The sequence below is a fragment of the Setaria viridis genome, chromosome 7 (genome assembly GCF_005286985.2).
Source record: "Setaria viridis chromosome 7, Setaria_viridis_v4.0, whole genome shotgun sequence".
In the NCBI taxonomy this organism is placed as follows: Eukaryota; Viridiplantae; Streptophyta; class Magnoliopsida; order Poales; family Poaceae; genus Setaria; species Setaria viridis.
Genome location: NC_048269.2, coordinates 23,826,732 through 23,852,538, shown reverse-complemented (window position 1 = coordinate 23,852,538; position 25,807 = coordinate 23,826,732). Strand labels below are relative to the sequence as shown.

At 46.5% G+C, this 25,807-nt stretch overlaps 5 protein-coding genes and 1 long non-coding RNA gene across 6 annotated transcripts; 5 read left to right on the top strand and 1 right to left on the bottom strand.

The window, feature by feature from the left end:
* The first annotated feature begins 718 nt into the window (after window positions 1–718).
* On the top strand, window positions 719–1,780 carry LOC117862853 (uncharacterized). Its single transcript, XM_034746385.2, has one exon. The coding sequence runs from the start codon at window positions 1,076–1,078 to the stop codon at window positions 1,475–1,477; it is 402 nt and encodes a 133-aa protein (XP_034602276.1). The 5' UTR covers window positions 719–1,075; the 3' UTR covers window positions 1,478–1,780.
* Window positions 1,781–5,972: 4,192 nt separating this feature from the next.
* LOC117863266 (BRCA1-associated RING domain protein 1) lies at window positions 5,973–9,953 on the top strand. The gene is made up of 14 exons (XM_034746903.2): window positions 5,973–6,278; window positions 6,534–6,587; window positions 6,675–6,745; window positions 6,825–6,932; window positions 7,047–7,339; window positions 7,448–7,553; window positions 7,636–7,691; window positions 7,808–7,908; window positions 8,088–8,274; window positions 8,391–8,479; window positions 8,610–8,736; window positions 8,827–8,992; window positions 9,239–9,357; window positions 9,452–9,953. Exons 1-14 carry the CDS (start codon window positions 6,199–6,201, stop codon window positions 9,761–9,763), a joined length of 1,869 nt encoding a protein of 622 aa, XP_034602794.1. The 5' UTR covers window positions 5,973–6,198; the 3' UTR covers window positions 9,764–9,953.
* A 265-nt stretch (window positions 9,954–10,218) lies between these two features.
* On the top strand, window positions 10,219–13,665 carry LOC117863268 (actin-related protein 2/3 complex subunit 2B). The gene is made up of 8 exons (XM_034746905.2): window positions 10,219–10,547; window positions 10,869–10,935; window positions 11,026–11,236; window positions 11,343–11,488; window positions 11,595–11,799; window positions 11,924–12,015; window positions 12,111–12,219; window positions 12,989–13,665. Exons 1-8 carry the CDS (start codon window positions 10,489–10,491, stop codon window positions 13,216–13,218), a joined length of 1,119 nt encoding a protein of 372 aa, XP_034602796.1. The 5' UTR covers window positions 10,219–10,488; the 3' UTR covers window positions 13,219–13,665.
* A 1,518-nt stretch (window positions 13,666–15,183) lies between these two features.
* On the top strand, window positions 15,184–20,360 carry LOC117863265 (very-long-chain aldehyde decarbonylase GL1-7). The gene is made up of 10 exons (XM_034746902.2): window positions 15,184–15,338; window positions 16,491–16,714; window positions 16,856–17,088; window positions 17,621–17,840; window positions 18,040–18,421; window positions 18,500–18,607; window positions 18,881–19,081; window positions 19,186–19,284; window positions 19,618–19,788; window positions 19,941–20,360. The coding sequence occupies exons 1-10, from the start codon at window positions 15,279–15,281 to the stop codon at window positions 20,100–20,102; spliced, it is 1,860 nt and encodes a 619-aa protein (XP_034602793.1). The 5' UTR covers window positions 15,184–15,278; the 3' UTR covers window positions 20,103–20,360.
* On the bottom strand, window positions 16,062–21,022 carry LOC117863269 (uncharacterized). The gene is made up of 3 exons (XR_011898723.1): window positions 20,699–21,022; window positions 16,844–17,086; window positions 16,062–16,711 (listed from the first exon to the last, which is right to left on the bottom strand). It is a non-coding gene; the product is annotated as an uncharacterized lncRNA (long non-coding RNA).
* A 149-nt stretch (window positions 21,023–21,171) lies between these two features.
* On the top strand, window positions 21,172–24,082 carry LOC117863267 (uncharacterized). Its single transcript, XM_034746904.2, has 5 exons — window positions 21,172–21,448; window positions 21,551–21,873; window positions 22,404–22,574; window positions 22,665–23,640; window positions 23,725–24,082. Exons 1-5 carry the CDS (start codon window positions 21,344–21,346, stop codon window positions 23,797–23,799), a joined length of 1,650 nt encoding a protein of 549 aa, XP_034602795.1. The 5' UTR covers window positions 21,172–21,343; the 3' UTR covers window positions 23,800–24,082.
* Window positions 24,083–25,807: the final 1,725 nt, after the last annotated feature.

Below are 25,807 nucleotides of genomic sequence, written 5' to 3'. Positions count from 1 at the left end.
CTTAATAGATTCGTCTCGCGAGTTAGATTCCATCTGTGCAATTAGTTTTGTAATTAGACTATATTTAATACTTCTAATTAGTATCCAAACATCTGATGTGACATATCCTAAAGTTTATGAGGTGTTTCCCAAACACCCCCTAAATCAGTTCTGTAAAATTTAGGGTCTTCACCTTTTTTTTAGGCTCTTAGTGACTGGATTTGAAGCTCCAATGAAGCCACTAGGCTCCATACCAGCTGCACAGCATTTAGTCTGTACATATCTTCTCGGAATTTTGAAAACAGAAAAATGTTTCTTTCAGAAAAAAAAAACCAGAAAAGGAAAGCATTATCATCGTCTCATCGAAAGGAGAAAAAGGAAACAGGGTAGTGCTGGCTGTGCCTAGATACGCCTGTCTGGGTCCAAAGCACCAGACACACCTGGAGCTCAAACACCCACACCAAAACTTCCCACCTGCGATCCACTGAGCGGTGGTCCCGGGATGGGCCCCACTCCCATGACACGCGCGTACACGCTCCTTCGGAGTTCCCCTAGCGCGCTATCCCTCCAGCCTGGACAAATGACTGCACTACCCTCCCCGGTTTGCTATGAACTACGACCCTGCCCTTCCACTGCGCCTCCCCTGGCGGAACCACGGTGGCAGTATCGTGGTTTCTGAGGAATCCGTGAGGACTCTTGAACAGCCTCCGGTATAAATATGAGCCTGCCCCCCTCCTCATGCCCTCCTCTCCTTTTAACCCGAATTTTTCTGCCGCCTCCACCCTCCCTGTCTCTTCCCCCCTCCGCTCTCGCCCACCCTTTCCTCCCTCTGTTCTCTCTCTCCTTGTCCTGTGAATTTACGGTCCTGCCCCTGCCCCGGGGGTGGGCCCCACCCGCCTGCCTTTCTCTTTCGTCGGTTTTTTTTTTTTTGCCCCCGAGACCATCCGCCTCCCTTTGTTCGGTTTGCCTTTTTTTTTTCTTCCTCCACAGCCGGAGAGAGAGAGAGAGGAAAGAAAACTCTCTTTCTCCCCGTCTTTCTTTTTTCGACGGCTCGGCTGCGTGCTGACGTGGCGAGAGGCGAAGCGGAGCCGTCGATATGTCGCTCAGCGAGAAGCTGGAGGCGGCGCGTGTCGCTCTCGGCAAGCGCAAGGAGCGGGAGCGCGAGCTGCAGGCCGCGCAGGCGCAGCCCCCCCTCCCGGCGGTTGCGGCTAAACCCGAGCCGGGCAAGCCGGCTCCGGCCCGCGCCGCCGGCAACAAGCTGCTGGCCGGCCACCTGGCCCACGAGTTTCTCGCCCACGGCACCCTCCTGGGGCGCCGGATCGAGCCGAGCCGCGCCGGCCCGGCTCAGGCCACGGCTCCGGCTCCCGCAGCGCGAGCCGAGCCGGACCCGAGGAGGAGGTACGCGGAGGTGTCCTGGCTGCTGATGACCAGCGGGGCCCACGTCCCCGGCGTCGTCAACCCGACGCAGCTCGGCCGCTGGCTGCAGATTAAGGACTGAGGCAGGGGGCCCATGCCGGCGGGACAGGTGGCGCGGCGTCATTGGCCGGGGGCGCCGATCGAGGACGACCTGCGACTGCGAGGCTTGCTCTGACCTGAAGAGAACCGGACCCGATTCTTGCCTGCTGGGAATGGAAACATCAAAGTGGTTTCGCCATTTCCGCCTCTCCTCTGCTATGTGCTCCTCCTTTTTACTTATATTAGATTCCCTAGATCTAGCGAGATGATCGATGAAGAACTCCGTCGTGTACTAGCTTTTTATTTGACGCATCTTTGCATACTGTTTCTGTGGTCGTACCATGTATATCCCTGTATGCCTCTCTCTGCATGAAGTTGTGTGTGTGTGTGTTGTGGGGCGGGGGGGTGCGAAGGCTGTGCCTGTTTCTCTCAACTTCCTGAAGATCCTCGAGCCTTGGCCATCGTTTTTAGATCCCATGAAAGATATGGGAACTGATGGCCCGGCACAGCCAAAAGCTGATCAGCTCACAATCTCACATGCATATTCGCATGGTGAAAATGCTGTGTTGGTATGGTGGCAGGCAGTGCGACGAACATGGCGTGCGTGTCGTCGCATCGGTGGAGTCGTGGAGATGGGCAGATGGCAAAGGCTTTGCCGTGGTGTAGTGGTTGGCGTGGGGCTATGGATTACCCTTCCGATGCTTGTTTCCTTATTTGGAAGAGCACCAGCTTCAAACACTCTTGTTTAGATTGCCTTTTGCGTGCAGGGGATACGAAAGGGAAGAACAGCTAGCTTAGCACTCCGTTATTTTTCATGGCTGATGGTGCCCTTACTTAGCCTATGCATGTCAATATACTCGATGCGATGTACTATGCATTTGCCATCTGATATGCTTCTTTTTTCAAAGAAAAACGTGAAGAGACATTTTTTCCCTCTGCGAGCGTGACTAAGCACGTTTTTCATTAAGAGGTAGGAAATGCAAGAGAGACTTGTGCGCCATCCTGGTTCAAGGCTTTCCAATTAATTTGTTCATTGTTTATTAGGGGCAACAAGAGGGGTAGGTCAGTTCCCATCTCCTTGCCATTAGGAAGCTTATTATGAGTTGGACGCTATGGTTGCCATTGTTTGATTGGCAGTACTATAATCCCCAAGTGATTTGATTCCTGTACCAACCTGGTCCATTTCAAGCTGTCATAAACTGGATGGGACCTGTGCTGATCTACTCTATCTTTTCATTCAACATCTCTCATTAGTGTTGGTCAATGCCTTCTGGAAGAACAATATGGTGAGCAGCCAACTGTGGGGAGAAATAGTAACAGAAGAAAAAGGAGAGAAGTGCAGGTACCTTGAGTTTATACTTGATTCGTCTCTTATCCAAAACAGAAAAAAGAAAAACTGATTCGTCTGCAATGCATCGAGTAGCATGGTGGCGAGTGATATTGGTGTGTCGTCGCCAAGCAAATGGGGTGGTTGTATGCGTGTATCCATTGGAGGGGTTTCATAAAGCTACAGTCTCGTAAGGTTGCATAGGAGATGGAGAAAGTAGAAATTAAATTGATGAGCGTTACAAGATTATATCAGGCTGTCATTAAATTAAAGTATAATATCCTCCTAGTTTCCTAGCGGGACCTACGAAGCAAAGACAATGCAAACAAAATGTAGGAAGCGTGCTAGAGCTCTAGGAAGGAGGAAAAAGATATAGGGCTTGTTTGGTTTCAGCCTACGCTAGCCCCACCAAACTGCGGGCACGCCAATCTTTTGGCGCAGATTTTCGCCGCCGTTGTTTCGCCCACGATTTGGTGAGGAAACAGACTAGCGGGAGTTGCTGAGCTTTGGCGAGCCAAAACGCAAGCTTCAATCCAAATGACAACACGGTATGCAGTCAATGACCTTTTTTTTTTGGCAGGGCAGCTATGGGCATCAAACCAAACGTCCCCGTATAGTCCTAGAGGTACCTTGGGTTTACATACTCATCCGATCATCCCGAATACTGATTCGTCTCTTATCAAAAAGAAAAGGAAAAGGAAAAAGAAAAAACTGTTTCGTCTGCAATGCAATCGAGAAGCATGGTGGTGAGTGATGTTGGTGTTGCATTGTCGCCAACCATACGGAGTGGTTGTATCCATTGGAGGGGTTACACAGAGCTACAGTCTCGTAAGGTTTGCTGCCTAAAGTCTCATAAGGTTGCGTAGGAGATGGAGAAAAGTAGAAATTAAATTGATGAGTGTTATGTGATTATATCAGGCTGTCATTAAATTATGCTATAATATCCTCCTAGTTTCTTAGGGAAAGCCAACGGATCGATACCCTACGAGGCAAGGACAATGCAAACAAAATGTAAGAATTCCCCAACCCACAATGTCCCTCGAGACATAGATTCTTATTTTTTGCACGCTTGTCAAAAAAAAATCATGACCGGACTTAATTTTCTTATTTAACAATACAGGAATCCTCTAAGTGGAATTACCTCCTACTCCTCTCTATCTCTTCCATTTGATTCTTTTCTCCATATGTTGATGGAGTCTGCCTCCCCGGCCGATCCCCACCCTCATTTTGACACTATCAATTGCCGAAAAAGAGGAGGGACGCAACAAGCCAGGGATGAGGCACCACATTAATTGAAGGGGACTGTGGGGGCACCCACGAGCATAAATTTAGACTGTGGTTTTCACTTATTTCCTTTTATTTTTACCTTTTCATACATAGCTATTTTTTAATTCGCGCATGCTTGCTTGCATATTTGCTCAATAGCGATGTGACCAGATCATTCTTATTTATTAATGTGGAATCTCCCACCCCTCTTCATTTCTCTTATTTATACAGTTCTCCTCCTAATATGATGCATAAGTTTCCTTCCCAACCTTCTTCCTTGTCCCACTCTCCTTCCTTTTGACCTTGTGGGCATGTTTTGGACGCCCCCTAAAGACACCACGCCACAGTTGCGGCCATGCCGTAAGTGTGGTGGATGAATCATTCCCAACCCTTTTAAGCTTCGACGAGGGATGGTGTAAAGGTGAACTCACTTTCTGCAACAGGTTTAGGTTCTCAGCGTGTGCAGGGCGCGTCGTCAAACCAAACACGTGAGTTTCATACGTGGCAAATTACGGTAACCATCCATATTGGATGCTCTACGTCCCATGTTGTGGATTGCTGAAAAAGGAGAGCTTCAACAGACAGTTTGGTGCCGCTGCATCCGGTAGAGGAGGCCATGCCGGGGTCCACTGGTGCAAACTCTAATCTTTTTTTTTCTCGCTTACTTTCCTTTTACTCTTTAAACGTTTTTAATCTAGAACTCTTTCTGCAGCCCGAAGCTTTCGATTGGGAGCACTATTTTTCACTTCAATTTTTTTATGCAACTTGAAACTTTTTTCTACTTGTTTTGATGCCTCTTGTCAAATCGACTCGGCTCTTTTTCTGTTTTTCCCGATCTAGTTTTCCCTTCACACGGTAAAAAGGTGTTAGGCACGAGAGCCTGCATCGGCATAGAAAAGCTGCAAAGTTGACCCCGGCGTTTCAGATTTCATAATAGGCTGAGGCTGCCTGCGCGGGGCTCCTGTACATCTACCGGAAGATGGTTAAGGATGAAACTATAAAGCCCACGAAGCACTCAGCAAGCCCATTATAGCACGCTGCAGATCAAAAGTCTATTTAACTGAAAAAATATTACCAACATTTTTTTAAAAAAGTTGTCAATATTTTTTTTAAAAAAAATATCAACATTTTTAAAAAAGTTGGACCAGCATTTTTCAAAAAAGTTGGATCAACATTTCTTGAAAAAAAGTTGAACCAACATTTATTTGAAAAATTTGAACCAATATTTATTAAAAAAAAGTTGACCCAAACGTTTCTTTAGAAAAAGAAAAAAGTTGCATTAACATTTTTCAAAGAAAAGTTGATCCAACATTTTTTCAACCTTCTTCCCCAGCTTCGGCGGTGGCGTTAGGAGGGCGCCGGTCGGCGACAGCGCGGTGGTGGCGAGTACCGCGCAGGGGTGGCGCCGCAGGCAGGGGAGGAGAGAGGAGTGGAGCTAGGGTTTTGATTTGATGCAGATCTGACGGACCTCATTCGTTGCACGAATCTTAAATAATGAAAGTTACCTTTGTCCGCCTTACTTAAGATGGATAGGATTTCCGTGCCTGCACACGACGAGGGAGGGGTCAAAGTGGTGGGCTCATACCGTCCGCAAAGCCCGCACGCACGGTCCGATCCAACAAACACCGTCCGTCGTCGTCCCTTGCATAGTTGCAGCCCAGCCCACCCCGCCTTCTTCTAGAATTTCTAGGTCTAGCGGGCGCACCCCGGCCAGCCGCCGGGAGAGCGGGCCCGGGACGCCTGCCCCTCGCGCGCGCGGGAGCGGGGCGCTCGAAATAACCAGTCCCTCCCCTGCCCCCTCCCAAAAATGGGCAAAAAACCCCCTCCCCCTCCCCGCCGCTCGAAAATCTCCCGCCTCCCGCGCGGATGGCGCCCGGTTCAGAGACCGCGGCCAACACCCCCCCCCCCCCCCCCCCCCCCCCCCCCCCCCCACCCAAACATTTTCCACCGCCCGCCATTTCCATTTCCCTTCCCTCCAGTTCCGAGACCCCGATTCGCCGCCCTCTCCCCGCGTATTTACCTGGCGCCAGAGCTCAAGCTTCCCAGTGGCAGTCTCTCCTCGGCACCGCATCTGTGTCCCTCTCCGCCTCTCTGTCCTTTGCGGCCATAGCCCTTTCCGAGGGCGATTCCGGCGGGAGAGGCTTGGTCGACTCGTCTCGTGACCGGAGAGGATGGAGAGCCTGAGGAGGTTCCTGAACCCGCTGGTGCTCAACCTGCAGAAGATGGAGCTGGAGCTCACCTGCCCCGTCTGGTGGGTCGATCCGTTCCTTCCTCCTCCCCTTTTTCTTTGCTTTGCTTCTAGATGCGGCTTCATCGCGTACGACAGATAGGTCGAATTCCTTTTCCCCTTTGCTGAATGTTCAAGGTGTCATTTTTATTGTTCAAGATCCCACAAGATCCGGGCAAAATGCTGTGCTCCAAGTCTTTCTGTATAACACGACAAGAGATTGAATTTGTTTACTGAAACTTCTCGGTCGTCTGATGCGGAAAACCTTTGTTTTGGCAGCCTGAAGTTGCTCTGCGCGCCCACAACGCTACCGTGCCACCACACATCCTGCAGGTATTTTTTTTTCAGACGCGGCATCCAGCTGACCTTCGTCTTGCTTTGCGAGTTGTGACGATTGACAAGTTTTTCGGATCCTTTCAGCAAGTGTGCCACCACGCCGACTTCTAATGGCTATAGCTGCGCCATTTGCAAATCAGCCTATCATTCTCAAGGTACATCATGGCTCGCTGAATTGTTTCTGAGATCTGACTGAGGCCTCGATTCTTTATTTGATCTCAGCACTATTTGCAGATTTAAGGCCAGCTTCTCACCTTGAGGCGATAGTGAGCATTCACAGGAGCCTAAGCTCCACAGTCAGCACCATGGTTCAAGAGCAGGATGCTCAAGTTCACATTCCTGGTACATTCTTCTCCCATTCCATGTTTGCAGAGTATGGCTTTTAGACATTGTTAATAACTAGTGGGCTGTCAGTGTAAAGGCTTATTTGTGTGGCAAAATCTTCTCTTTGTTCAGTTGCAAAGACAGCGTCTCATGGAACACCAGAATCGGGGAACAGAAGTGGGGTAGAGAAATCTGACATGAAAACTTTCAGCCCAGTTGCTTCGAAGTTAGTATATAACCAATCAACCGGCCCTGAATTTGGGAACATGGATGGTATTCAAACAAGAGATCCTGCATTTGAGAACAAAGCTGCTGATGCAGCTGTTGCAACAACTGTCCTTGTACAAAAGGGGCATTCTGGGTCACAATCTTCTGATGGTCCTGGGGATTTGGACTGTGACAGCTATGATCTTGAAGGGGAACTGGTAAAATTCTATTCTATCCTGACAATCTATTTTATTCTTTTTCCATTTGAAAAGTTGTTTGGAAATATTTTCTGTAGACTCAATCTTAAATGTGTGCTATTATGTCAGATAACAAGCAGATCACCTCCTCAAACTGCACTGAAAAGAGAGGCAAATGTAATGGATGACCATACCAGAGAATTGAAGAAGCAAAAACCAAATGATCAGGTTCAAAGTAAGTCATTTCCAACCTGGTCTCCTTTCTGAATATTTGGAAATGCAAGTTACTAATAATGTGTTCTTGAACATAAATACAGGACAAACAACCGGTGATTGGAAATGTGAATTTTGTCATTCTTCCCAAGTCACTGAGGTTGGTCTTGCAGAACTTAAACAATGGTTAAATCTTGTCCACTAGTATTTAGGATGTATGACCTGTTGCTGTTTTCTTGTATACTTGAAGAATCTAATGCAAATTGTAAAATACAGTGTACTGGACCTTTGTCACATTATCTACATGGGGAGCCATTAGAGGCTGACCAAGCTTGGAAATCAAATGTTCAGCATGTCCATGAGAAATGCATTGAATGGTATGTTCCAGGCATATTCCATGATAATTTTTTCTGAAACAGAAAGTTTGTATTTTTCTGATTATTTTTAGTTGCAAAGCTTGTTTTCTGGCTTGCATTCCGTATCTGTGTAGTGAGCATTTACTGTACCATTTCCTTAATAAAATTATTTACCGTACTAAATTATGATATCAATACAGGGCTCCCCAAGCATTCTTTACTGGTGAGATCGCGAACAACTTGGAGCCTGAGTTGGCCCGTGCTTCTAAGATCAAGTGCAGTGTTTGTGGCTTGAAAGGTGCAGCACTTGGTTGCCTTGTTAAGAGCTGCCGCAAGAGCTTTCATGTCCCATGTGCCCACAAGATCAAAGGCTGCAGATGGGATGAAGTAAGTCATGTTCCTTAAATCTACATTGTCCATTATTTATTCAGTGAAAATGCTTACCTTTTTTTTTGTTAAATATTTAGTCAATTTTATCACTGAACAAATGCGAGTTGCTCCAGGAAAACTTTGTTATGCTGTGTCCTACTCATTCATCAAAAAAGTTGCCTTGTGAGAGATCAAAGTCAAAAAAGAAGGCCAAGCTACTACAGTATGTCCATCGTGCCTGCTATTCTCTGCATTTTTTTTGAGAGGAACAGGAGGGGCGAGCCCCTACTACTATTCTCTCTGCATTTTGCTGTACCTGACTTCTGATGACCCCTTTTCTCCTGATTTGCTAGACCATCTTCTGACATTGATGATCTGAATTCACCTTCTCCAATGCAAATGGATGAACATTGGATCACCTCACCTGTTCTGACTAGTGAGCGGGTGATATGTGGATCCGCCCTCAATGGCCGTGAGAGGGTAATTGTTTTTTATATGATCTTCATAACTTAGGTACTTTGTAACTTATTCAAATATGTAATATACCCTGAAATATTCATAATTTCACAGGAACTCTTGGATCAATTTGAGCATCAAACTGGGATTACAGTAACTAACAGTTGGAGCTCGAATGTGACTCATGTGATTGCTAATACAGATGAACGTGGGGCATGTGCTAGGACACTCAAGGTTCTAATGGCTATTTTAGCGGGGAAATGGGTTCTCAATGTAAATTGTGAGTACATTTTCTCTGAAGATCAGTAAATATACTTGCGGCTAACCAAATTATGCCTTTTGGGGGTCCAACATTGTGATTTGGGGCCATTGCAAGTTAGATAAGATAGTTTGACTAAGTGCTGTCACCTAGTGGTGCAGCACTTGAGCTTAGTAAATTGCTTGCATCTACTTTTTTTTTTCTTCTGCTAAGATTGCTTTGTCCTTAAAGGAGTTATTCTTATGCAAATTTGCATGTGGTATTCAGGGTTGAGAGCCTGTATTGAGGCTAGAGAACTAATCCCAGAAGAGCCCTATGAAGTCAGGTGTGATGTTCATGGCTCTTTTGATGGCCCTCGCACAGGAAGACTTCGAGCGATGCAACAGGTTTGCAAATAAATTCTGGGAATAAATAAGACAAACTATTACTTCGTAGTGGCAGTCTTTTTGGTATACTGATTGCATATTTCTTGTTCTGTAGGCACCAAGTCTGTTTGCCGGGTTAACCTTCTATTTCAGTGGCCATTTCATGCCAGCATACAAGGTTAGCCTTGAAGATTTGATTACTGCAGCAGGGGGGTCGATTTTGGAGAAGACCGAGCTTTCTAGTACATCCTTAATTCTCTACAGTGTAGAGCCGCCACAAGGAAGCAATCTAGACGCCCTTAATGAGATCATCAAGAAGAGAGAAGCTGAGGCTCAAGAATCGGCAGCGGCAGTTGGCTGCAGAGCTATTCCTCACACATGGCTTCTGGATTCTATTGCATCTTGCACCCTGCAGTTGACGGTGTGACACTGTACCTAGTTTCAGATATAGGAATGTAGTTTTTGCTTTTTTTCCCTTTAAAAAAGGATATTAGGATGAGATTGACATGTTGTCTTGTTGATCCAAAATATCTTCAGAGTTCAGATGTTGTAACATGAGCGCAATTCATTTGGAATAAACTTGTGTACCTCAGGCAGTGTTACTGTCGGTGATGTCATTCACATGTTTCACCTACTGATAGGTGCAGTCGGTCTGATTTTTCTTTTCAAACAAAAAAGATGGACTTGGTAGGTTGGCTTTACTCCAACTTTCTTCTTGAATTTGGGGGCAAAAAGATTACCAGGTGGATATCATATGCACTATCTGTTTTAGATCCAACGCTCAGGCACCGGTCGATTTCCCTATTCGGCTGCGGAGCTAGTCATCCACTGCTTCAGCAACAGGAGAAAAGCTTGAAATGATTGTGGAGTGCATTGGAAACAAAGCAAACGGGATGGCTGAGCTCAGGAGGTTGCTTCAGAAGCAGCTCACCAGCAACAGCCAGGAGAGGTCCCCTTCATGCCCTCTAGTCTCACCAGTCAGGCAGTCACCAGTGTCCTCTCCCTGATGTCTGTTGAATTTGTTTTTTCGTCCACCAGACCATGATCCTGATACCGAAGCAACACTTGTACCTCTCTCTTCTCCTTTCCCTTTTTACTTGATCTTTTTAAGGAGCCACAACCTGGGTGCTGGGCGGGGACGGTGCCAGCAACATGGCGTTCTTCAGCAGCGGCTCGCGGGCGCTGGTCGAAATCCTGACGAGAATGCAGAGGTAAGTTGCAGTTTGGTACTCCTGTAATTTGCCTGTAAAAACCGAAAGTTCATATGTGATGGGTAACCGAGTTCTTTCTGGCCATGATGATTCTGCACTTTGTATTCACTTAATAAAGGGTGTAAATACAGTAATATTTTAACATGGCGATAGGTAATTTTTTTTGAACTCCCTGGACCTTGATGCCCTGCTAACGCAATCCAAAAGGGAATTAGTTGTTCTAACGAGTTTGATACAACATCACTTCTAGAGCTGTGCTGCTCCTACATTCATCCAGACATTATCCTCGACTACAAACTGTTCCATGTCTTCTTGTTGCAGTGCTGAGAGACCAATGCCTGTCGATCACACCTTCTTCGAGTTTGGCTCAATCCGGTACCATGTGGAGGTAACACCATTCCCAAACACCTTAGCAGGGCAGCGCGGAAGATACATGGAAGACACAAAGAGTGATCACACATCTTGCAAAACGTTGCAGGCTTCAGCTTCAGATCCTGAGAACGTGTACCTGTCGATTGCAACGCCATCTCTTTCCCACGAAGCTTCGTCCTCCTCCAGCGGCCTGCCCGAGGCCACACTGCAGGAGACGAGGAAGGCGTATCACAGGTTCGCGGAGGTCGTCGAGCCGCCCAGAGAAGGATACGTCCTGACGCTGAAACTGAACTTCTCCGGCCTGAACCGACCAAAAGGTACGAGCAATCGAACACTCCCTTGCAGTATCCTTCGGTTGCAGGAAACACATTTGGCCGTTGGCCCCAACCATAATCGTTCGCACTGTCGTCGTTCCATGCAAAGATCGCGTGAAGGCCATTAACCAGGTGTCGCTGCTGCAATCCGTGGTGCTGAGCTCGCAGCTCAGGGACATGCTGGGGAGCCTGGGCCCGTCCGGCACGATGAGGCTCGTCTACAACCAAAGGGATCCCTTCTTCGTCAGCAAGACGGTATTCTTCTTCTTTCATGCAAATTTCTAAACAAAAGTGTTCTTGAGATTAGAAGATCAAAGGAAGCGCAAACAACAACGTGTTTAATTTCTTCTTGCCCCCGCAGGCCGAGAGGATAAACGCGGTCTTCCCGATGCGGTTCAGGGACGACACGGACCTGGCCATCGCGACCTCCTTCTTCCAGGAGCTGCGGGAGCTCGGGAGCTCCTTCGCGAGGGCGCCTGAGTGCAGCTGGTCCCCGATCCCGCCGCCGGAGCTGCGGGGCGAGTACGTCCACCGCCTCACCACCAACGGCGGCTTCGTGTCCTTCGGTAGGGTCGTCGTGTGGGTGATTTGTTTTGTGTTGACGGTTTAGATTTTGCGCCGCGTGGGCCGTGTCTGATGCCGACGAGTTGCCGACCCGGCCCATGATTCCCTGGGCCACCCACTACGCAGGCGTCCTGTCGCGGCACGTGAGGGGGAAGCGGGCCGCCAAGACCGCGTGGATCCTGCTCAACTTCCAGGCCTACGTCAAGTACCACATCAAGGTCAGCGGAGCCCATCCTTCCGCCAATCCCAAACACCCACCATGGCTGCTGATAGTGATAGAGCTTGCTGCTTTGGTGGATGCGCGCGCGTGCAGTGCACCCGGAGGCACATCCAGAGCCGGATGCGGGAGCGGCTGGAGGCCCTGACGGAGGTGATCCACGACGCCAGGCTACGAGGGAACGACGACAAGAGGAAATCACAAGGTATATTGCATTGCATTTCTTTTCTTGCTGCTGCTGATGATGATGATCAGGAAGACGAGGCAACTTGGCACGGAATTTTCGCGGGGGGGGGGGGGGGATCCACGCTTAGATTATAATCTAAGCGAAGATTTTCTCGCTTCTCGCTTTTCGCTTCTCGTAGTTCAAATTGTTGAAGCGGCTTACCACATAAGCGAGAAATCGGTGGAAATAAGCAAAGCGTTTGGCGGGATTCTTGCTTATTTCCACCGATAAGCCGCTTATAAGCGGATACAAACGGGGCCTTTAGCGCACGGTTGAACGGAGCTGACGCGATCAGCGAACGGACTCGATCAGAAAGCTGGCCTGTGTTGATTGCGGGTACGGCCGCGCCGGGGTACGCAAAATGTGTGTGCGGCAACCAACCTATTAACCTGCCGGGCAGTGATGCACCCGAGTCCCAGACGCCCATGAAAAGGGCCGCGTAATTGCTGCTATCCTAGCTAGAACCATGCATGCGAGCAGACTTGCAGGTGCACGCTACTTTCCTTGATCTGTGCAAGGCACGACTGATAGCAACCTTTTCCAGACGTGCATTTGCCAACCACATGAAATGGAGCGGCACGGCATCATGCCATGGTGCTAGTATTGTCGCTTTCATGCCTCCTGATGTTTCTTTCCGATATATTTTTTTTTATTTTTTTTGAAAAGTAAGTTCTTTTTTAATATGCTGATATGAGAAGCTATGAGCAGATATGAAGAATCTGCTGAGTGCTGACATGTTATTTCGCAGCGGTGGCGAAGAAGAGGAGGAACAACAAGAGGCGGCTGATCAGCTTCGCGAAGGCCAGCAAGAGGCTGCAGAAGGGTTTCAGGGCCGTCCTGGACAAGATCAAGCGGCTGCGGCTGCGGATCAGGGTGAGAGGCCTGGACCGGCTCCGGCGGCAGTGCCGGTGCTTCGCCGTGCCCAAGCTTCCACCGCGCCGGAAGGAGCACGGATACCACAAGCTAACAGAGCAGTGAAATACTATAATCCAGGGAGAGCACGGTTGAAGAATGACGGTGGCGCATGAAAGACAACTGGTCAAATGCTGTGCTTTTCCACCCCCGATCGGAGCACGACATTCTTCGGATGAGCAGGAGGCAACTGACAACTGCTCGACGGGGAAGTGCAGCGGGCGTCGAATTCGATGTGTTGCCATACGGATAGTCGGATACACGTACCTTCAGAAGGTGATAGGTGCAAGATCTTTCATGTCTGATCCAGACCATGTTTTCCTCTTTCCTTTTTCTTTTGGGCATTTGGCAGAAGAGCCTGTAATGTAGCTACAAAAGCATTTTTCTCTCTCTCTGTTATAAGATTGCTTAATGAAAAGGGCTTTGGATTTCGCTCTAACAAACAAAAAGAACACATATATGCTATTAAAAGTTAGGCACGAAGCTGTATTTACTTCGTTGAGTTTTATGAAATCTGGATACCTGAAACGAAGTCAAAATGCACAATGAGAAAATAGATACGCCTCCTTGGCTCTGTTTGAAGTGTTTATTTCTCTAAAACAAGCGCGGAGAGTTTAACCTTTTGAATATAAACTCATCCATCGGCGCACAAGACTAAATACCTTATCATGCATGGTTTGACCTGTGCATTTTCCTGGAAGTGACCGAATGCCTTGTTCCATACGCCGATCGACAAACTGTTAAACTGTGAATTCGTATACATCAATCGTTTTTTTTCTCCCGAAGGCCATAAGTTTCTACACTTTGACTTGACCGATCTCCTTGGTCTGGCCTACAGAAATTCTTGGCAACATGACTCGTTTTTTTTTCCATTCTCTTCAACCGTTTGTTTTACTATTCTCTACAGCATTACGTACTAGAGAAAGGGACGGCACGAACCGAGTGATAGGGACGGAAAGCATTCTCCAACCAGAGGGTTCACCAGCAAGCAAGAATATCTGGTACGGTGTGGTTACACAGTACTGTACAGGTATGAACTGCACATGTTTTGTACTGCTGAAATGCTGATATAGTAATAGTAATACACAATGAGTAATCAAATGCAAAGATACAAGAGATTATGGCTGGCAACTGGCATGTTTCCCTAATTTTTTCGCATGCGTCTGCTAATAATGCTTCTCTTATCCCACACCATGGACTGAGATTTTTAGAGTGACGGACAACTTCGAATTTTTCAGTTGTCAGATTTTCTAAATTGATGGTTGGATATTTCGTACATAAGCTAAACTAGTCCTTTCGCAACATAAAGTCTGCATAGTAGCAGAACATTTCATAAAGCCTGCCGACGTATGCACAGTAGAAACACTTTTGTTATTTCCACGCAGCAACAATGAATTGTGGCATTGTTTTCGTCATTCTAAGTGGCTCAACGCCTAAAGAGTCAACATGATACATGGATAATTCAAGTAAAACAAGTGTTGCTGTGCCTAAAGAGTCAACAGATAAGTGCTTACATGCAAGTATAGCCGACCAATTAAGCAACCCACACAATACAAAATGTGCGCAACCAACGACGAACAGATAATGAATTAAAAGCTAACAACTCTATACGAAAGACAGGCTCAGAAAAAATCTCTAGGAAACCCCTTACACAATTTTCTTTTGTAGGATAGCCTCAGCCTCCTCAAAACTGAATTACAATTCTAATTTTGATTTATCTATTATAATTTAATAACTTGCTCATGACTTGGCAGTTTGCATGGTAATAGATGGCCCAAGAGAGGCTTAATACTATACTAGACATCAAGGTAATACTTTCTTTTAGATCACACGTGGTTAACCAACATGTGAATAGGTATTAACACTTTTCTCTAACAATGTCCTTTCAGGTGAGAACCTTATCATAATTTTTTCACAAGGTCATTGACAAAAAATTGAAGAATAGAAGAGTCTTAGGGGTTTCGGAATACATATACCTATGGAGGTGTTTCTCGCAATGTCCAACTGTCCATGCATATAAAATGCGAAGGGAGCTTGAAGCGCTTACCAAGTTAGCAGAGCTAGCTCAGAGAGGGTCGGAGGGAGCTGTTTATCCCAGGAAGAAGGAAGGTCCCCTTCCCATCACCATGGCAACACGGCCAGGCCCTTTGACCGAATGGCCATGGCAATGGATGGGCAACTTCAAGGTATGCAAAGTTGCTGACATATCCATGCTGTCATCCCTTCACCGTTTCTCTTTCAGATATTTGACTGTTTTGGGTTTATAATTTGGACATGGGGAAATAGTGTTTCTGTTCTAAAGCTAATGATATGGCCACAATGATCAAGGAGATAAGCCAATAGAGAAATTAAAGAAAATAAAATAAACTGGTTGACAATTGCCCTATGATTTAGAAGTTTAGCTATGTGGTGTTCCACTTTTCTTCAGTCGTGAGTTGAGTTTAGTTGGCTGGTATTGGTGTTCAGTTTATAGTTGTTGTTTTTCCATTTGTTGTTTTGCTCAATCTGAGCTTCATCTACTTTTTAATACAATCGGCAGCTCTCCTGCCTGGTTTGTTTTTTTTAAAAAAGTCGAGATTCTGTATGACTGTATCAAGTATTAAAGTAGAGCTAGAAATGGAGGGTGCGCACATAATTGGCAGTGATGCAAAAGATGATAATCGCAGTGACCAATCAGAGAATCATGTTGTTCATCCAACAAATGTGGTACATTCATCCTAACTAGCAGGGCATAGGTGCATAAGAAAAGCATTTTCCAGCTTACTGGTTTTTATTCCTGTGTGTTATGTGTGAGTTTCTTTGAGATTAGTTGTGACATGATTTTGGTTTAAGTGTTCCTTTTCACGGTAAGGCATGGTCAGTTTCATAAAATGGTTCAGAAAAATGATGCAACCTTATCAGGATGCTGGTTTAGATCACTGCTGGCAAATTTCACAGTGGAGTAATAACATGCACCAATAGTAGGTGCATGGAAAAATTAAACCCTCTGCCAATGTTCCAGGTTCATTGGACTTTAGCTGAAAACAAATGCTAAGCAGGAGTTCATATCCTAGAGCTTTTAGCTGCTTGTGTACTGAGTACTGACCTGCCGCTAAAATCCAAAAAATTAGTCAGCTCACATCAGTCTGATGAAGCCCGAGCTTTTTACTGTATCAAGTCTGAATCACGGGAGAGTAGTCGAAACATATCAATGACTGCATGAAAAATTGAATACAGCCACGTTGAACTGACACGGAGCAATAACTTCAGAAGGACCAAAAGATCTGAAACACATTTACAGACAAGCATTCAATTCACTTTATTCTATCAGAACTGATATAAAGTTTGTTGACGCACAGTACCTGGTCCTGGCGCCTGCGGTGCTGCACACTGCCCACAGGGTGGCCACCAAGGGGTGGGGAGACCTCGACCCAGCATATATCACCATGCTACCAGCGCTGCTGCTAAGGATGATCCACAACCAAATCTGGATCAGCTTGTCTCGCTATCAAACGGCTCGCAGGAAGAATGTGATCGTTGACCGTAGTATTGAGTTCGAGCAGGTGGATCGGGAGAGGTCCTGGTAAGTATCATGAAAAACTGTTTGTCAAGTCACATGCACGCACATATCATATTACCAAGATATCGTTGCATTGGCTAACTTAACTAGGCAGCATGCAGATCAGTATTGCAATATTAACACAGTGCCTACCATTCTGTACAGGGATGACCAGATCATCTTCAATGGGCTCGAGTTCTATCTGGCCTATGCAATGATTCCCAATGTCAGGCTCCTTCCGGTCTGGAGAACTGACGGGGCTATCATCACTGTGCTTCTTCACATGGGGCCTGTCGAGTTCCTCTACTACTGGTTCCATCGGGCCCTGCACCACCATTTCCTCTACTCTCGCTACCACTCACACCACCATGCCTCCATCGTCACAGAACCCATAACCTGTAAGTAACAGCAATAGCAATCTGAGTTACCACAATGATTCCATCATATTATCCTCCAAGTTTAGCACAATGTAAAAAATAGTGCCTGCACGAACTCGTTATTACTTTGAGTGGCACTACTCATGGAATCCAAGATGTTTAAATAAGAATAAAGATGGCCATATGAAGTTTATTAGTTGCATTTTATCAACTTATCCACAACAGCAGTCAAACTGATGAGAACAACTTTGTGCTGTGAGCATAATAATTTGAATGAATAAATACACCTAAGGAAAAAAGGGTATGAACTACAAAGGCAGTCCTGTGAAACTTTAAAGTACAATTATGACCAGTGGAGTAGTTACTTGTCCTTGGGTCCTTCCAGCAGCCAATCTACTTAAACCTTGCCTATATTACACTTGTTGCTGCAATATATATCACTTAATTTGGAGTCACAATGAGTGTTTTTGTGCTACAGAAAGCATGGCAATGCTATATTTTGCAGTGAATTCAAATTGTCCTTCGTTCTAACACAATTTACTATGATTGACAGCTGTGATCCATCCATTTGCTGAACATGTGGTTTATTTCATGTTGTTCTCAATCCCAACATTAACACCCATTTTCATGGGATGTGGTTCTGTTCTGGGTGTTGTCTTGTACATTGCGTACATCGACTTCATGAATAATATGGGGCACTGCAATTTTGAGCTGGTACCAAAATGGATCTTCAAAGCCTTCCCTCCTCTGAAGTATCTCATGTACACTCCATCGTAAGTATAACGTTTTAACATGAAGCTACAAATCTTGTCAACCAGTACCAAGTGATGAGATTTGGGATCCCTTGAATTCGCATTTGAATAATGATTTATTTTATTTTATTCTTTTGGGGGAAGGGAAGGGAGGGGCAATGATACCTCGTAGTCATAGCTCAACAGAACCACACCAATCAACTGTTGTTTTGTCCTACAGGTTTCACTCTCTCCATCACACCCAGTTCCGCACAAACTACTCATTGTTCATGCCATTCTACGACTACATGTACAACACCATGGACAAGTCAAGCGACGAGCTGTATGAGAAATCACTGAAAGTGACAGACGAAACACCAGATCTGGTTCACCTGACACATATGACCAACTTACAATCGACTTATCATCTGAGGATTGGGATTGCGTCCATTGCCTCCAAACCATCTGACAATCCTGTATGGTATAGCTGGATGATATGGCCTGTGGCGTGGCTGTCGATGGTATTAGCATGGGTTTATGGATCTTCCGCATTTGTCATTGAGAGACTCCAAATGAAGAAGTTCAAGATGCAGACATGGGCAATACCAAGATACAACTTCCAAGTACTTTGACTCTGTTTGGTGCTTTATGATCTAACATCTTGATCATTTGCAGTCTACTAACAGTTTCCTTTCATACAGTATGGCATGAGTTGGGAAAGAGAATCCATTAACAGCTTGATCGAAAAGGCAATATTAGATGCTGATGAAAGGGGGGTCAAAGTGCTCAGTCTAGGACTGCTAAATCAGGCATGATAATCGTACTTGCCTTACATAGTTATAGATTATGTAAATACTTGCTAATGTGATAAAGAAAATGCACAAAAGCATATAAGCAAAACACTTTTAGGAATACATTTCATGTTTTACTGGAATCAAAGAAGCCAGAGTATTGCACAAATTGGTGCACACTACACACAGGTTGCTCATAAGAAGTTCAGTCAATTATTTATGTTGCTTTCATCCAAAGTATTAAAATGATCAGTAAAAAAAATAACTTTAACACTATATTTGGTTTTCCAGGCAAAGCCACTTAATAGAAGCGGCGAACTATTTATACAAAAATATCCAAAACTAAGAGTGCGACTTGTTGATGGAAGTGGCTTAGCAACTGCAGTGGTGCTCAAGAGCATCCCTTTAGGTACAAAGAAAGTTTTTCTTTCAGGAAGTACTTCCAAGGTAGCCCACGCAACAGCTATGGCCTTATGTGAGAAAGGCGTCCAGGTACATCTGTCATTCTGCCAGTCCATTTGTCTAATAGGATGTTGTTACTACAATATGGTCTTTTTTAATTTTCCAAAGCAATTCACCAACATAATTCTGTGCAGGTAATCATGAATCAAAAGAAGGAATATGACATGCTCAAGTCACGACTTCCAGTGGGTACAACAGTCTACCTAAAATTCTCCAATAAAGACATACCTCAGGTAAAAGATAAATAGAGGGATGGAAAAACAAAAATCCTCAGGAGGTGCCATAGTGTGAGTATCGTAAAGGGGTCTCGCTAGTAGGGGCATGAGAGGACAGTGCATACTGCACTGTAGACCTAACTACAATCATTGACACTCCGTTAAAGTATTCTACTTTGCATCTATGTACTAAACCTGTATCACTTTAGTTCTAGAGGATTTTGGCAATATCTACTACCAGATGACAAGAAAACTACTAGGAAAAATCTTACTACGATATAATAATAGAACTAAAGGAACAAACACTCTAGCAAGCAGAATATACTATTGACTGAACTTCCATTTCGACAGATCTGGATAGGAGATTACATAGATGATAAACAGCAACAGAGGGCACCAAAAGGAACTACGTTTGTTCCTACATCACAGTTCCCACTTAAGAAGATTCGCAAGGATTGCACTTACCTGAGTACTCCCGCAATGAAGATACCAGCGACAATGGAGAATGTTCACACATGTGAGGTAATAATAGTGGTTTCAGTAACCTATTAATATAAATTCATTTAAGCTAAGCAAAAATGGGATCGCATCATCTATACGAACAACTTTCCAAAGCCTAAAATAGATAATGCAATCCACATGAGCATGCATGACACAACTGGCTGTATGCACAGAATTGGCTGCCAAGGAGGGTCATGAGTGCTTGGCGCATTGCTGGAATACTGCACGCTCTTGAAGGTTGGGACATGCACGAGTGCGGGGATGATATGATGGACATCGAGAAGACTTGGTCGGCAGCTATTAAGCATGGATTTGTTCCTCTGACGAAAGGTTGATTCTTCTGAATCCTGGCAGACACATCTAAATGCTGAAGGTTAATCAACTATGGTGCAAAATTAAGTTTCTGTAGGAGCGTCACTTATGCTTATTGGCCTGCTAGCCTCATCAAACAGGGCTTACACTGTAATCTCCTAAAGGGAAGAATGAATAAGGGACTGAACTCCAAACTCAATGTCAAGAGCAAAGTACTCGGTTGTACGATATACATACTCTGAACTTTTATGCAGTATCAAGGTTCGCTAGTAAAGTATCAATCATGTACCAGTGGTGTTCAAACGCACAAAAGGAAACAAACATCATACTGTGTAGTGTCTGCCAAAGCCAGCATGCCCACTTCCACAACCAGTCATCCTAAGACTGGGGCCAAAATCAGGCCCATGGAATCGAAACAAGATGTTCGGATACCTCCAGCGACACTCTCTAAAAGAGTAGGAGTACCTAATTCAAACCCGCTGCCAGCCTGCCACACACCTCACACAAGTTCCTAACCAGAAATGTTATGCAGGCATCGGAAATAGAACTTTCGATTTCTATGCATTCCAAACCCGAACAAGCAATTCGTCCTTGGCAACCAGCAGAATGGGGAATTTACCTTGGCCAACAATGTCGGGCGAAGTAGAACAGTAACAGCGCAGTCAGTTCCGCCTCCCCGCACGGCCGCACCAGGTCGCCTCCGCTTCAGCTTCCGGTACTTGGCCCGGGGACGATTCGCCCGATTCCTGCCCTGTGACGCCGGAGCATGACGAATGGTCGAATGGAGGGGAGAGTGGTGGCGACGACCGGGGTCGACGAGGCGGGGGGCTGGTCTATCGACGGGTGGTGGCGTGGCGTCAGCGTCGCGGCCTCGCCGGGCGCGTCACGCGTGACGCCGTGAGCCGGAGGCATCGTGGGGTCGGGCGGGGCTTGGGCGGGAACTGCAGGTGCGCCACGAGCCCAAACTTTCAAGCCGAAAATTCGCAATGCCTCCGGAAAAACCTCGCAAATTCCAGCTTAGAAATTTGAAATGGCGCCCACAAAATGAAACCCTAGACCATTATCCGCGCGGGACAACTGGGCCCGACTCACCGCTCGCTAATTCAAACGGCTGATCGATCCCCACGAACCCCCACAACCCCGCGCGGCCAACGGTCAGATTCCCCACGAATCCAAAGCCAAGCAGCGACGCCAAAACATCCCCCTCTTCAAATCCCCCCGAAATCAAATCCTCCTCCTGCCCGCACCCCCAGACTCCGGATCCATGGGCTGCTTCCTCGCCTGCTTCGGCGGCGATGGCGACCGGCGCCGCCGCCGCCGGAAGTCGCGGAGGCAGTCGCCGGCGAGGTCCCCGCCGCGGTCGATTCATGTGAGGGCTCTGACCGACTTGGGGCGCCCGGTCCTGCGCCGTGGCTGTGCGTGGGGGCGGCGGGGTTTCTGATTCGGCTTGTTTTTTTTTTTCGTCGCGCAGGTTGCTGTGGTCCGCGAGGCGTCGGCGGCGGTGGCGGCGGATGTGGTGGTGAAGGAGGCGTCCCCGCCGTTGCGCGGGGCGAAGCCCTCGACACTTGCGGCGGCCGTGGGGGTCCCGGATGAGGCGGCGGCGGTGGCGGCAGACGTGGTGGTGAAGGAGGTGTCGCCGCCGTTGCGTGGGGCGAAGCGCTCGACGCTGGCGGAGGTCGTGGAGGTGCCGGACGAGGTGGCGGAGGAGGCGTCGCTGCCGGCTTCCTCGCCGCTTTCGGCTGTGGCAGTCGCGGATGAGGCGGTCACCGACGCAAGCTCCGGCAAGGAGCTGAGGTGCGTATGAGCTCCGTCGCTCTGCTTCCTGTTCTCTCGTGTTCATATCTGTATGCGTGCTAGCTCGTGCGAGTGAACTAGAGCTGCGGGTTTCATATCTGTATGCGTGCTAGCTCGTGCGGGTTTCATGTCTGGGAGGGAGAGAGCTGCGGCTCGAGCGCCTGTTAGAATTCCATTGGGATGAACTAGAGCTGACATTTCATGGATACAAGCCGCATGCTGTCAGCAATCGCTGCTGCCCATGGGTACCAATGCTTGGCAATCAACTGCCTGCCTACAGATGCCAATGCCTTATGCAACTGTTTCCTGATTTTTGCTAAAATGCTATAGAGAAGAACTAGAGCTGTGCTATTCGTTGATTCAGGTGCAACTCGCAACCTTCATGCTGTCGACGCTCGCTGCCGCCCATGGGTTCCACTTCCTGGAGCCAACTGCCTGCCCACAGATGCCAATGCCTTAATGATTGTGCTTTCCAGATTTTGGAGTAATTTGCTTGCGCTGCAGTGCTTCTTACTTTGATTTGTTTGCAGGGAGTTGATTGAGCAAAAGGCGTCACCTGTGCGCTCTTTGCTGATGGAGAAGCAAGCGCTCTCCCCTGTGAAATGTTCTCCTGTTGTGGCAGCAATTGTTTCTCCACAGGATTCAGTGGAGTGTTCACCTATTGTGGCAGCAGTTGTTTCCACTTCTGATTCAGAGCTTAGGTATATGAAGGAGCTACTGTATTTTTAATATGATTTATCATGCATCTTTCATGACTATTAATAAGCCACACTATCTTTCATGACGTGTAGGGAGGTGAGTGAACATGGAAGTCGGAGCAGTGGCAAGAAGAAAGTAACATTTGACATGAATGTCACAACATATGAAAATGCGCTACTGCCTCATCAAGAGGAGGAACAACCAGAGGAAGATGAAAAACACGTGCAGAAGACTGTTGTGCTCCCAGAGAATCACCGTTATCGAAATTGCTCTGACAGCGATGATGACGTGGAAGACGAGTATGCTGAAGATGATGTATACAGTGATAATGGTGATGAAGAAGAGGAGGATTTTATGGACTGCAAGATTGATTTGGTTGATGATGAGGAACTGATAACTGAAGAGAACAAGCAGGAGTCTCGTGAGTCTCTATTCTCACTGTCAGTGTCTAATGATCAGCAGAATGACCAAGAAGTTAGCAGTCCTGCACCCAAGAGCAGTGGTACCTCTGTAGATGCAGAAAGCCCTCTAATTATGAGAAATAATCTCCGTGATAGAAGCCAGTATGTTCATCCCGTGCTGAACCCAGTTCAGAATCTGTCACAATGGAAGGAAGTTAAGAGTCAGAAGACCCAAGCTGTACCAGGTAAAAAGTTGGACAAGGAGAATGTAAACCTAGTGCCAAATGTAGGTGTAAGCCAGACAAGGATGAGCCCTAGCATATCTGGCAAAAAAGAAGTTTCTGTGGACGCAAGCCTCTCTACTTGGTTAAATTCTTCTGAAAACTCAACAGCGGGCAAGGGGCAGAGCAGCAAATCGCCTTGTTCCATCTCCTCAGTAAGCCGAGCGGAAAGGCCTGTCCTGGGTGCTCTGACTGTTGATGACCTCAAGCAACCATCATCTGCATCATCTCCACGAAGGTCTCCAAGAAATGACTCTGAGGGGGCTCCTATCTTGGGTACAATCGGAAGTTACTGGCAATGCACAGACCAGGACAATGGGTATTGCTCTTCTAGATCTGACTCAGGAACTAATGGAATCCCCAATACAACAAGCAAGTACAGAGAGGTATGCTAAACATGTCAAGTCATACACTTCCAGGATGACTGGGACACTTTTGTGATGTACTTGTCCTTTGGTGGATTGTTGCAGGATAAAAGGGTGAAGTGGCACTCGACTCCCTTCAATGTGAGGCTGGATAGAGCTCTGAAGAAAACTTCCGCATGAGTTGTTTGTTCAAGTTTTGGAGAGATTGAATCTTCATTCAATGTGTGGTTGCAAGAAATTATCCGCATAGCACAGACTTGCCGATACACGACACTTCCTCTATGTTTGATCTAGTATTTTTCATATGCGAACTTGATTGCGTTGTACATTGGGGTTGAGAGGTATGTTTCCTGTCCATGCCACTGGATATGTAAGTGCTGGAAACTCGGGTTTGTTTGCGTCTGTATATTGCAAATGGTTGTAACGTTTGTGGTAAGATAATATAATATTTTGGTCCTGGCAATCCTTTCATGTCTTATGCCTCGTTGTTCATGGTAATCTTGGGCAGTCGGCCTGAAGCTGCAGTTTTTTTTTTGTTGCCCATTGTTGCGTCAAGTTGTACATGGCTGACTGCTGAAGATCTGAAGTGATTCTCGCTTCTCTTTTGTGTCAAACAAATGTTGAATGCTTGGTTGAACACATTATCTGCCAATTCGCTTTGATCTCAAACAAGGTCCCCCTTTGATATCAAACGAAGTGAGCATGGGTCATTCTGAGAGCTTCTTTGAGCTCACCCTTTCACCAGGGGGTCAACTGGTGTGTGCCCGGTGAGACCGTGAAGACGTACCTTGTGTAAATCCATGTGAGGGGACACAGTTTGGTACCTATTTGTTGAGTGTGTTCGCTTATAATTTCCCTTTCGAGTTTCAAACTTTCAATTGCAGATAACTAGTTGCACTCCATACTCTGCTGTGTTTTTTTATCTGAGTGTCGTGCCTGGGAAAATTACCACAGCTAGTTTGCGAAAACATAACGGTAAGATGGAAAATGTACGGTGAAAACAATCGTTTGAGAATTAACTATCCCTCAATCACTTTCTTTGTAGCCGTTGATTCTAAATCTAGTGGCCAGTAGTAACTAACAGATTTTTTTTTTGAGACCCCTCCCGCTTCGTGCACCTAGTCCGGTTCTTTTTTTTTCTATGTACGCTCCCCCGTTATCGGGTGGGAACAGAGTGGGATTGGGCGTTTGCTTCAGCAGCATCCCATAGTGTGTTTGAAATAGGTCTTCACTATTTTTTGTTGGCGCACATGTAAAGATGACAAATAAATAGAGAGCCCAATTAAGACCGCCTTCCGTGTCTTTTTTTACATAGTGCTGTGAAATAACAAAAATGTATCTGCCAGAAGAAAAAAAAATACAAGTGCATTTCCTCCATCTTTCCCCCTGTCCAGTGGACCATGTGCCTATTTAAGGAGACGCAAGGCTCGGTTGGTTTACAACAAAACTAACCACTACCCGGAAGCAGATCCTCTGCAGTTGAGTCCCTGTCATGTGGATCCAGCCCCACATAGTAGTGACTCAACGCAGAGGCACCAACTGCAGGCGAGTCTCGTTTACGGAGGAGGGCATAAAAAAAGCAAATGTATACAGATTGGAGATGATCTGGGAGGGTCAGCACTTAGCAGGGGTGTTGGCTCGGGTGAGTTGATCCGCTTCCCCCCTGGTGTTTTGTGTGATATGCCTACGTTTGTTTGTGAGGTTTCAGAAAAGCAAATCATGAAGGGGTGCAGGGACTGAAGTGGCACAAAAGATTTCAGATAAGCAAAATCAAAATCACGGTAGGGAGGAGAGTGCGGACAGGAGGACACATATAAGGAACACAACTCTATGTGGGATCACAAAAATTAGCAAATGATGAACCAAAAAAAGAATACATGAAGATTTGTATCTACAGATCTGCCACTGACTCCCAATATTTTTAGAGAACTGAAGAACATGTTGTAGATCAAAGAAACAATGTCAAAGGAAAAGCCAAAGAACTAGTCCAAAATCTTAGGATTAGCCCATCCCCCCATGGCATGCAGTAAACTGCCTTCTATAAGCCACAACATTTCATCTCACGATTTTGCAAGACCGCACGAGACGATCGGGCAACACAATGGCGACCCGATAACAGCTAAACGGGCGCACAAACAGCCGTCGGGCGGACCCGGTTGATCTGTTAACACATCAATCGTCGTCATCC